Genomic DNA, 12,458 nt, shown 5'->3' with positions numbered 1-12,458 from the left:
GATTTTTCCTATTACTTATGTACAATTTATCTTTGTTGATTGTCATTCCATTACTGATTGCTCCTAGATATACTACCCATGGACCACCTATTTTCTAAATACATCCCTTCCTCTTCAATTATTGCTCAGCCAAACTAAACATTTTAGGTCAAGATCCGCTGTCATTTTACTCATTTGGTTGACTTCAGCAAGGTTGCACCTTTGTAACTAGTAGAATTTGGTCCAATTATGTTTTCTTCTTTCTTAAATCTTTCTAGACCCTCAGGGCACAATCTTGTAAAAAGTATGGAGGTTGAAGTGAATGAGAGTTGAGAGTGCTGAGCACCTAATAGGAGGCACTCAGTACCTTGCATCATTAGACTCTTATTTCTCCCCCTGCCCACCCACCCCTCACACACCCTCCCCTGGTTCTCTGAATTCCTTCCTAATTGTCAGCATGTTTCAGGTATGAATAAGCCTAGCACTATGTGATGCCTGCGGTCTCATTAATGCCATATAAAGAGGGTCCACAGGCAGCATACAGTTCCCAGCTCCTTCACATGATGCCTTTTTATATGCAGCCCAAAACTGCATGGGCTCTTTTTTTGGTCAGCATTGCAGACTTACATCCAGTTGTCCACCACCATCCTTGGTTGTTTTTTGGTAAGTATTATTGTTTTCCAAATAGCTACCCACCATTGATTGCATATTTCTCACTTCTTTTCTCCAACTGCACTTTACCAGCTTCAGACTCATTTTATTTCCTGCCCACATAGCTAACCTCTCTAGATCCCCTTGTATGGTTTCTCTTTCCTCATTGGTGTCTGCACAACCTCCCAAATTAATGTCTTCTGCAACTCAATGGTTTGAGGTGTTTGAGACACACCCTGCATTGCAGGCAGGGCACTTAGCCTCGGGCAGGCATAATGCCACCTGAAGCTTCAGGGAGTCCAGAAAGACTGTGATTGTTGTGCTGCCATTGAGGAAGTCCAGTCTCTGTACCCTACCAGCTCTTCTGGCCAGTGCAGAAGGTGGATGGGGCTACGGTCCTGCTTCTTCACACCCTTTTGAGGGGCAGACACCACCACCAGGACTAGCTTCTCACAGACCTTGCACTTCTCAGTGTGAGCACTCTCATCATGTACGCATGCAGGGGCCAGACACAAGTAAGAGGGAGGCTTCTTCCATCTTTGACCTCCTAGCACATCCATGCAGCAGCTGAGCACCATCTTATCATTTTAACGGATATGCTATTCATTGTCTCTCGAGGATCATGAGTGAAATAGAAAATGCCTCTGGACACAACACTAATAATCCCTGTAGCACCTTACTGGATACCTGCCTGAAACATTTCCTTTTAACATCTATCCTTTCTCCACAGTCCTTCAGCCAGTTTTCAATCCCTGCAGCAATGCTCATACTCAAGCCCTTGAGCCAGATAAGCTTACATTAAACCATTTTGATGTAAGCATTCTGGTAAGAATCCCTAATACACTAGGGACCATAGTCTTCATTTTTTGCACACCCAAAACTGAGGTAGCTCACTCCCTTGGCCAGCATGTCCACCCACTTCCCAGCACTTTTGGGCTGCACTCACCCCCACTACATCTTCTGGCAGGAGAGACAACATGGCGATTGGGCACTGCTTCAATCTCCACCTCTGGCAAATTTGCTACCATTGGGACTGGGGGTTTTGCCATCATAAACACAGGATGAATCCAGTTAGTGGATTTTAACAGTGGCAGTGTTTAGAGAAGAATGATTGTCCTTAAAGCTGGAGTGTCCATGAATGCCCATGTTGGAGCGGTACTACAGCATGTGATTTCTTTTTAAAACCCGAGAAGCTTATATAGCTAGTCAGCTCAGTCTTCCTGCGCACTTCTGTGTTTTCAGTTAGTGCGCGTGCCCTCGTACAGCCATTCTCTGTCATGAAATTTGCTTCAGTGTATAGCTAGAACATACATCGTAGGGCATACCACCTAACAAACAGAACCCAGGATTACCTCGAGCAGCAAAAATTAGGAGCAAATCAAAAGCTTGATAACTGCTCTTGCCTGAGTAGCAGCCCACAGTTAGGAGTGGCATCTGTTCAGTTTGCCTGGGGTAGCAGAACACCCAGATGGGTCTGCACAGTTTGTCCGACTGTAGGAGTGTCTCTTTGTTGGATGTACAGTGCACTGCCTAGCCAGAATGGCCGCAGAGGGTAACACGGTGTGCAGTAGCATGCAATTCTGATTATAAATATTGTCAGACTAAATCCAGGCTCTCAGGATAAATATATTGGGCCTGATTCTCTGTTGGTATAACTTGGCACAGCTCCACTGACGTTTACACCAGCTCCAGGTTTCTTCACTGATTAGGAAGCTATTTCTCTTTCATGTCCCTGGCTGTTTACTTCCCTAACATTTTATGCATAAAAATAAAAACCACAAGTGACTAAAATAGTAATTTGTCAGTTTTGACAGAACACCTATTAGTTATTAGGTTGGGATTGCTGTGGTTTTTAAGAGAAATACATCAGGCAAACCAATCTGATAGCTTTCTTTGATAGGATAACGAGTCTTGTGGATAAGGGAGAGGCAGTGGATGTGGTATACCTAGACTTTAGTAAGGCATTTGATACGGTCTTGCATGATATTCTTATCAATAAACCAGGCAAATACAACTTAGATGGGGCTACTATAAGGTGGGTGCATAACTGGCTGGATAACCGTACTCAGAGAGTGGTTATTAATGGTTCCCAATCCTGCTGGAAAGGTATAACAAGTGGGGTTCCGGAGGGGTCTGTTTTGGGACCGGCTCTGTTCAATATCTTCATCACAACTTAGATATTGGCATAGAAAGTACGCTTATTCAGTTTGCAGATGATACCAAACTGGGAGGGATTGCAACTGCTTTGGAGGACAGGGTCATAATTCAAAATGATCTGGACAAAGTGCTCCACTTAGGAAGGAACAATCAGTTTCACACATACAGAATGGGAAGAGACTGTCTAGGAAGGAGTACAGCAGAAAGGGATCTAAGGGTTATAGTGGACCACAAGCTAAATATGAGTCAACAGTGTGATTCTGTTGCAAAAAAAGCAAACATGATTCTGGGATGCATTAACAGGTGTGTTGTGAGCAAGACATGAGAAGTCATTCTTCCGCTGTACTCTGCGCTGGTTAGACTTTAACTGGAGTATTGTGTCCAGTTCTGGGCACCGCATTTTGAGAAAGATGTGCAGCAATTGGAGAGAGTCCAGAGAAGAGTCACAAGAATGATTAAAGGTTCAGAATTGGGTTTGTTTAGTTTGGAAAAGAGAAGACAGAGGGGACATGATAGCAGTTTTCAGGTATCTAAAAGGGTATCATAAGGAGAAGGGAGAAAACTTGTTCACCTTAGCCTCTAAGGATAGAACAAGAAGCAATGGGCTTAAACTGCAGCAAAGGAGGTTTAGATTGGACATTAGGAAAAAGTTCCTAACTGTCAGGGTGGTTAAACACTGGAATAAATTGCCTAGGGAGGTTGTGGAATCTCCATCTCTGGAGATATTTAAGAGTAGGTTAGATAAATGTCTATCAGGGATGGTCTAGACCAGGCCTGCACAACATATGGCCCGCGGGCCGCATGCAGCCCCCCCCGCAAACGGCGCTCTGCAGGCAGCCCAGAGCCCTTTGAATCCCAGCCCCGGCCGGGAATCAGAGGGCTCTGGGCTGCCCGCAAGGGCAGGGAGCCCAGAGCCCTTTAAATCCCAGCTGCAGCCAGGAATCAGAGGGCTTTGGGCTGCCCGCAGCCGCGGGGAGCCCAGAGCCCTTTAAATCTCAGCCACGGCCGGGAATCAGAGGGCTCTAGGCTGCCCGCAGCCGCGGGGAGCCCAGAGCCCTTTAAATCCCAGCCGCGGCTGGGAGTCAGAGGGCTCTGGGCTGCCCGCAGAGATTCCCAGCCCGCGGCCGCTGATTTCCCCCTCCCCAGACCCCTGCCCTAACTGCCCCCCCAGGACCTCTACCCCCTATCTAAGCACCGCTGGTCCTTGTCCCCTGATACCCCTCTCCCAGGACCCCTGCCCCTAACTGCCCCCCAGGACCCCACCCCCATCTAACTGCCGCTGCTCCTTGTCCCCCGATTGCCCCCTCCCGAGACCCCTACCCCTAACTGCCCCATGGGACCCCAGCCCCTATCTAAGCCTCCCGTCTCCTTGTCCCCAACTGCCCCCTCCTGAGACCCTCCCAACTTCCCCCCAGGACCCCACCCCCTACCTGTCCCCTGATAAACCTCTGGGACTCCCATGCCTATCCAATTGCTGCCTGTCCCCTGACTGCCCCTCCGAACCTCTGCCCCATCCCACCCCCTGCTCTCTGTCCCTTGACTGCCCCCGGAACTCCCTACCCCTTCTCCCACCCCCAGCCCCCTTACCGTGCCACTCAGACCAGCATGTCTGGCTCCGTGCAGCTCCAGACAGTTGCTGCCATGCTCCCCCGTGGAGCCCACAGTCCCCTCCCGCCCCCAGCACCTGCCTTCCAGATTTGAACACCTCAAAATTCAGGAGTGCTCAAGCTCAGTTTGGGCAGCTTTTACTTCATTTCTCCCAAATCAAATATACTGATCCACTGTAACTTGCTGTAGAAAAAGTAGGATAAAATTGAGCAAGAAATGCTTATTAGGACTGGAATTGCTATTTTCAACAGCCATTGCCTTTTTGTTTGTTTGAAAGGAAGACAGTGATATTGCATTGGCAAATTCCCCATGGAAAGAAAGAGTGGAACAAAAAAACAATAAAGGCACCTCAACTTCTCCTCATTTATGGAGGACAGTCTTATAATATGCATCCAGATATCCTCCAATCACACAAGCTGAAAATTGTTCCACTTTACTGCAGCTCTGTAACCATATGGGAACCAATCCTGTCTGTGTTTTGTGCACATCCAAAATTCCTGCTGAATGACCCGCCCTGGGAGCGAGTTACCAGTGACCCAGGGCTGGGGCAGCAGCAGGGTGGAGGGAGGGCACTGGTGGGGAGGAAAGGGGGAAGCCCAGCGCTGGGGCGGCAGGGGGTGTGTGTGGGTGGGGGGAGAGCCCAGGACTGGGGCAGCAGGAGGGTACAGGGGGGAGCCCAGGGCTGGGAAGGGGAGCAGCCAAATTTTTTTTTGCTTGGGGCAGCAAAAAACCTAGAGCCGGCCCTGCCAGGTTCCCCCAGCCGCTGGAGCCCCGGTCCCTTTAATTTGACCCTGAGGGCTCCCAGCCACCTCTTTAGCTGGGAGCCCCTGGTTGATTTAAAATAAAGTATCACCTCCCCACCCCCAACCTTCCTTTTTGTCCCACAGCTGTTTTGGTGGGGCGGCGCTGGGGAAAGAGGGTTTGTTTCCGCAGGGTTGGGCGGCTCTGGGGCGGGGTGTTTCCGCGGGGCTGGGAGGTTTCGGCCCTCAGCTGTTTTCTTTGGAGGAATGTGGCCCTCGCCGCTTTATGAGTTGTGCAGGCCTGGTCTAGACATTAGTTGGTCCTGCCATGAGGGCAGGGGGCTGGACTCGATGACCTCTCAAGATCCCTTCCAGTCCTAGAATCTATGAATTTATGCTGAATCACATGCTTCTGTCAATAGACAACTGACTTGGTAAGGCCAGGAATTTTTCCCCACACTTTTGTCGCACCTTGTTAAGGCCCTCATCCTGCACTATTAAAGTCAATCAGAGCTTTGCCACTGACGTCTGTGAATGCAGGAACAAGCCCTAAATGTACCATTGTGTTGGAGATGCATTTAATTTAAGAAAATCAGAAAATTCACTTATGTATGGAGGGTCTGCACAAGGCCCCCAGCATGGAAATATTGCTCTAGCCCTCCCTGAGGGAGGTGTGAGTGGATTGGTCACACAGGGTGATTTCTGAAGACGGATCTCTGTACTGATCCCGAATAAGCTGGTGTGGTGAGGCCCTATAGGCTCAGGGTGGGGGAAGTTCTACTGAAGCTGCAGCTGCACATATTTAGCAGTAACCTACTTGCTCCCCACTGCACAGGGCAGAGGATGCTATTCTGGCCCATAGGCTGAAGTAGCAGATGCAGAGGGGCTGAAATTTCTTCCCACTCAAACCTCGCACAAGACAAAGCCCATTTGTGCAAGGAGGGGTGACTCATCTCGTCCCATGGAGGAGGAGGAGTGTGCAAAAGGAACCGTCCGGCAGCTGCCTTTGAAAGCTGGATACATTTTTGCTAGGAAATAAATAAATAGAAAATTGTAACCATTCAAGGGATCCAGATATTTCCCAAGCAGCAAGCCCTGGAGTTTCAAGGCTGTTTAGCAGCTTGTTTTGGTTTTATTTAGATTCAGCTCTGAAAATCATTTGTCAGCCTAACACAAGCACCATCTCAGTTGAGTTCAAATTGTTAATAAAATAGAAAAATTATTCCATCACAATGCTGACATTCTTGAATGTCAAAAACAAAACCTTTCATGTCTTCCTTATGCATAATAAAAGAAGGGTCCAAGTCCAATTAAAAAAAATGCTCTTTACAGATTTCCATTAAAAGAAACACAAACATATGAAAGTATGGAAAAGCACAGTTAATGCACACAAACTCTGCAACTGTAGTTAGGCCAGAAACTCTTAGATGATTTTATCCATCTATAATAGAGTTTCATCTCATCAGCGATAACAGAAACTACAATGCCTTATTCTTCAATACACAGTGATATCACTAACTCTGGCCTACCTTATGGCCATACACAATTCACAGTAAAAGATATACTGTACTGCTTGGTGGAAGTGCAGGGAATTATTCTAACTTGGAATCCGAGATGGGAAGGATCTAGGATGACCAGATAGCTGTGAGGATGCAGCATCTCAGGTTACAACTCATCAGATGCTAATCCAATCACTCTGTGTAGCTCCAGCATTGTTTCGCAGTGCGACCACTCTCTGCTCTCACTCGAAGTCAGGTAACCTGGATACTGTAACTGAAACGTACTAACTCAAGCTAACTGTTGCAGTATGGACAAGGTTGGAGAGAACTCAGGGGAGGACTACACAGCAGCTGGAGGGTGCTTCCAAACACAGGTATATAGACACACGCTAGCTCTGTTGGAGCTAGTGTGCTAAAAAAATAACAGTGTCCTTTAGCAGCACGGGCAATGGCTCAGACTTCCGCCTGAATACAATCACACCCATCCCCACGGGTATATAGTTGGGTGGTTAGCCTGAGCTACCCCTGGCTACGCGGTTATTGTTAGTGTGCTAGCTCAAGCAGAGCTAGTACATGTCTGTCGATCCATGCTGGGGAACACCCTCCCAGTTGCTGGGTAGATATACCCTAAGTATTGTCAACCCCAAGCATTTTTTTAAAAAAATGAGTCAAGCCCCAAAACACTATGACATTGGCTTAAAGTCATGAGACTAAAAATAATACGTTGGCGTCTTTTTATTTGCCTTGTGGTTTAGGATTCACATTTTCAAGCTTTGCTCCACAACTACTGCGGGGGAAGGAGGAGGCAGAGGTAGAAACTTACTTTTGTTTTTAAATTAAAGCTGAAATTTTCAAATAATCACCTTGATTCAGAGGCTGGAGCTTTACAAAACCACCAAATATTGCAAGACTTGTGCTAAGGTCACAAGAGTTGGCAACACTGATATATGTAGTTCCCATTCCTGCAAGCCAATGCAGCTGTGGGACTTCTCATGAATAAAGTGAAATGTTTCCAGGAGCAGGGACCGGTTCAGCAAGGTCTGCTGAAATAAACAGTGCCTCATGGATGTGCACTGCAATTTTGTAGGACTGGGGCAGAGTATGTTAAAATAAACCCCTGAAGCCAGTGTTTTGCATTCAGTGACTTCTTTGGAGTGTTTTCAGCTACACTAACCAATTCAGTAGCCTTGTCACTCTGATTTAGTTTTTTTAATTCAGAATTATATGGAATGGATTAGTTTGGTTTAGGTTAGATTTACTAATAATGGTAAGAGATTCTTGTCTGGCATTACTAATTATTATAAAGGCTGAAGGGTAAGAGAGAAAATAAGAATTATATTTGATATTTTTCAGTTGTACTATTCTGCATTTTTAAAATGTCAGTAAAATGATGTTATAATAGGAATGTCTAGTGTTTATGTACCAAGAGTCCTAAATTACCTTGAACAACTGTGCCATCTTACATGACAAGAAATTTAATGTAGCACATGCCGAAGACATGTTGAAGATTTTTTCCAACTAAATTGGTCAGATTAATCTCTTTGAATTGATTCTTTGTTACAGATACAGTATAGAGATTCACTTTATTGCAATGAATATTAAATCAGCTGGTAACTAATAAAGAGGAAGTTCTTTTAGAATCCTGAGCAGAGCAGATCCATATTGCTCCTATTGTAGAGCCAAATCAAGAGCTATTACTGCCAGAAGTAAGTCTTTTATTAATTAATTCCCCCTCACCGTATAGTCAAATGCACTGTATATCATTCGTCTAATGGTACATTTCATTCATTTTAAGAAGTTCAGATGCTTAGGGCTGGATTGTGACAGACCCTTGCCCAGGTGCATGAGTAACAAGAAGCCACACACACACACCCAACACACACACACACACACCCTTAAGAGCTGCATCATTCCTTACGAGCAACACAAAAATGATGGAACAGGGCTGAGGATCTAGCCTACTGCGACTGCTCTGTTTCCATAGCCACTACGCTATCAGTAACATTATTTTGTAGACTGCTCTGAGACACTTTGAGGATGAATATAGCTGCTGTATGAATCCGAATTCTTCTCCTTTCAGTTTCTCTAGCACTTAATATTTCATCTTTAAAAGCCCTGCGATGGGCTTAAATAACTTAATAGAAAATGTAAAATGGACTACATTTTTAGAAATATTTAATATGTAGTGAAGTAAAAGAAAAGATACATCTCCCTACATTCAAAGCAACAGAAATACTCTAACACACGTAAAACGAATGTACATAATCTTTTACTGAAGTCATAGGAGCTTTTCTGTTGACCTTAGTGAAAGCAGAACTGAGTCCCCTGCCCCCAGGGCCAGCTCCAGGCACCAGCCCAGCAAGCAGCTGCTTGCGGCGGCCAATAGTGAGGGGCGGCACATCTGGGTCTTCAGCAGCAATTCGGCAGCGGGTCCCTCAGTCCCTCTCGGAGCGAAGGACCAGCCGCCGAATTGCCACCAAAGACTGAAGCGGCGGTGGTAGAGCTGCAGGTCACGATCGCGGCTTTTTTTCCCCTTTCTTTTTTTCTTTTTGCTGCTTGGGGCGGCAAAAACCCTGGAGCCGGCCCTGCCTGCCCCCAGTAATAATAATACTTATATCTTATTTAGGGCTTTTTATCCTTGGCTTTCAAAGCATTTTACAAACGAAGGTAAGTATCATTAGCCCCATTTTACATATAGGGAACTGAGGCACAGAGAACTGAAGTGACTTTCCAAAAGTCACACAATAAGTCAGTGGCAGAGCCTGGAAGAGAACTGAGGTTTCCTAACTATCAATCCTGTGCCCTATCCCCATGACCATGCTGCCTCAATATGCAAGGTCTTTCTGGAGCTACATGTTCTACTCCTGACGTTCTCTTGGGTTGTTTGGATCTGGGCCATGAAGGTTCATGATGAACTAGAGACTGTAAACATTCCTTATACTCTAGGAACAAATTGGCACAACAGAAAAGCAGGGCAAATACTTTATTTTATTTTTTTTTATTTCATTTTTGCTAACCCCTCTTATACTCAGATTTCCTGAGTGTTGTATGAAAAAATAAAAATTGTAAACAAACAAACAAGAACTTTCCCAAACTTGATAATATTATGGTCACACAACCAATTTTTAAGAGATCGCAGGGTCTTTTCAGACTTAATGACTCGTAGTTGGGGAGCCAGAGATCCTTTCTGATCCAGTTAATATTGTAAATATCACATTTTTTCCCTTTGTGGAGGCAGGCCAGATATCACCAACTTTTCAAATGCACTGGTCTCTCTCAATGTGACAATAATAATGTTCGAGACTGACTCCTTTAAAATTTTTGAAACTCTGATTTTTCCCCTGTTGCTGGGAAAGCCTTTTGACCACATGTTGACTTATGGTAACTTTGATGCATTTATTTTAAGTAGGGGGAATATTTTAAGAAGCTTAGGTCATGCGGAATGGCTTGAAACACATGTTAAAGGGGAGGGAAATAAACAAGCAAAGCTTACTACTGTGTTATTTTTTACAGCCATCAGAAGTCATGAGATATTGTTACCCAATCAGAAGTCATGAGATATTTTAATGGCAAGGGAGGAAGAAGGTCATCCCGTAAAGGTTTTCCTCAGCTGATCTGGGGAACATTTGAACTTCTCTCTGTTACAACTCTCTCCCAACACGGAAAAGAAGAATGTGTAGCTCTCAAGAGGCCATTTAGGAGCTTTCACCTTTTCCACTCATCCCACTTTTGGATACATCTTTTGCAAATGAAGCCACTTACAATCAATCTTTCTTTGCTGACTGGAAAGTCTTTCTGATAATTAATCTCTCTGTTACACTACCTACCTATTTTAGGAATTGTATAGCATCCATAACTGTAGTACTTAAGCACTCTGATATACCAATTTCTTATTACAGAATGGACCTGCACCTTGACTGGGCAGGTAATTGTACAATAATGTGGCATGGTAATGCTGGTCCTCAAAGTATTCTGAAAAATGAATTTTGTCTAATAAACAGTTAAGTCAGTCAAACAGTTACACTCTTAGGAAAAGTGAAAAGAAATATCTGTCTCAGACAACTTTGTCCGTAAATACTAGTGCCAACTTCCCCCCTCGGTTATATTTGAGGTAAGATTGCGGGCACTGAGGAATGGTGCTCTCTCAAGTCAGTCACATGTCAGTGTGTGGCATGGGTTAGGTGACTGAACTTTCAAAATAAAAAACTGAGCCACTTTTGTGGCAACATATGTTAGGGTCGCAAGATAGTTTATATTACAGACAAGAAGATGCTGATAGATTCTCACTCTGCAGCAACATGTGTATATTACTGAATGTGGTACATTTTCCAGCAACTTAATATTCTGAATGAGTTTATCTGATACACTGGACAAGTGTGATTAATATTCACACTGAATAAAAGAATAGCTTAAATGAGGTCTGTGCTCATCCAGCTTTTCTCTTCATTCCAAACGCTGTTCGTCGCACTGAGTACTCATTCTGTTGGACTGTTTGATGCTGGTAAACACGGAGCAAATTCTACTTGGTATAGCAATACATCAAAACAAAATATTTTGTAATTCTAAAAAACAAAATCAGACATAAAATACATTTTGATAGATAAAATGAAAACCCAGGGCATTCCAAATGTCCTAAAGAAGTTTCTGGAATATCATATGAAAAACTAACTGTCACAGTAACTCCAAGATGTATAGTCATTTTTGGAGTGGGGTCCTGTGACCCAAGAATCACTTAATCCCGGCTGATAAGGTTATGGGCATATCCTGATTCTAGTATGTACATTTTGGTTCACCAAAGAATGTCACGTGAGGTCTCAAGTTAAAGTCAGTGTCACACTGGTTATTATTATCATAGTGAAATGTATGAAGAAGTTATGTATATATACACTGAAAATATGTTTAAGTCTGTATCAAGATATTTGTCAGCAGCAAAGGTGAAAAACAGGTTTTCCTCCAAACGAGAGGTAAGAAATATGTGTCTCTCTCTGTTGGGATGTAAATTAAGGATTGTAAACACATATGAAGTCAAATATTAATGAAGAGATGTGAAGCAAACAGGGAAGGGGCACACAGGAAAAAAGACAATCTGTGGGAGGTTATCCTGCCTGTGAGTAAAGACCATGAACTTCAGGGGTATATCTAGAAGACAAAGAAGATACCCCTGTGATGGGTTTGGCCACAGAGACCCCCTTGGGATTGTCACCTGTTGCACTGAAATTACCTCTGAGCCCGTTTTCCCTGCCAGCTTGAGACTCCAGAACCCTGCCTTGTTGAGCCAGACACGCTAGCCTGGTGCAACACAGACTCAGGGTCTGCGCCATGCCCCCAAAGCTGCAGCCTTTAACCAAAAACAGCTCAGCAGGTTACCTCTCCAGCACCCAGACACCCAGTTCCCAATGGGATCCAAACCCCAAATAAATCCATTTTACTCTGTATAAAGCTTATACAGGGTAAACTCATAAATTGTCCGCCGTCTATAACACTGATAGAGAGATATGCACAGCTGTTTGCTCCCCCTGGTATTAATCACTTACTCTGGGTTTATTAATACACCAAAGTGATTTTATTAAGTATAAAAAGTAGGATTTAAGTGGTTTCAAGTAATAACAGAACAAAGTAAGTCACCAAGCAAAATAAAGCAATACATGCAAGTCTAAACCTAATACATTAAGAAACTGATTACAGGTACTATATCTCACCCGCAGAGATGTTCCAATAAGCTTCTTTCACAGACTAGACCCTTTCTTAGTCTGGGCCCAATCCTTTCTTCTGGCACAGTCCTTGTTAGTTCCAGCTGACATCTCAGGTGGTAAGCAGGGGCTCT

The 12,458-nt window shown here is 44.4% G+C and overlaps 1 protein-coding gene across 4 annotated transcripts in view; it reads left to right on the top strand.

The window, feature by feature from the left end:
• Positions 1 to 12,458, top strand: part of CAP2 (cyclase associated actin cytoskeleton regulatory protein 2) — a 99,898-nt gene that overhangs the window by 55,468 nt on the left and 31,972 nt on the right. The window contains exon 1 of one of the 4 annotated variants that reach the window (XM_039526881.1): positions 6,880 to 7,008. The exons of the other annotated variants lie outside the window; for them this stretch is intronic. Coding sequence (XP_039382815.1) covers positions 6,943 to 7,008 — 66 coding nt within the window. The 5' untranslated portion in view covers positions 6,880 to 6,942. Of the gene's footprint in view, positions 1 to 6,879; positions 7,009 to 12,458 lie in introns of those variants that run through there. 4 annotated transcript variants of the gene reach the window in all.

Source organism: Mauremys reevesii, linkage group 2 (assembly GCF_016161935.1).
Source record: "Mauremys reevesii isolate NIE-2019 linkage group 2, ASM1616193v1, whole genome shotgun sequence".
Taxonomy (NCBI): domain Eukaryota; kingdom Metazoa; phylum Chordata; order Testudines; family Geoemydidae; genus Mauremys; species Mauremys reevesii.
This window is presented reverse-complemented; position numbering and strand designations above follow the sequence as displayed.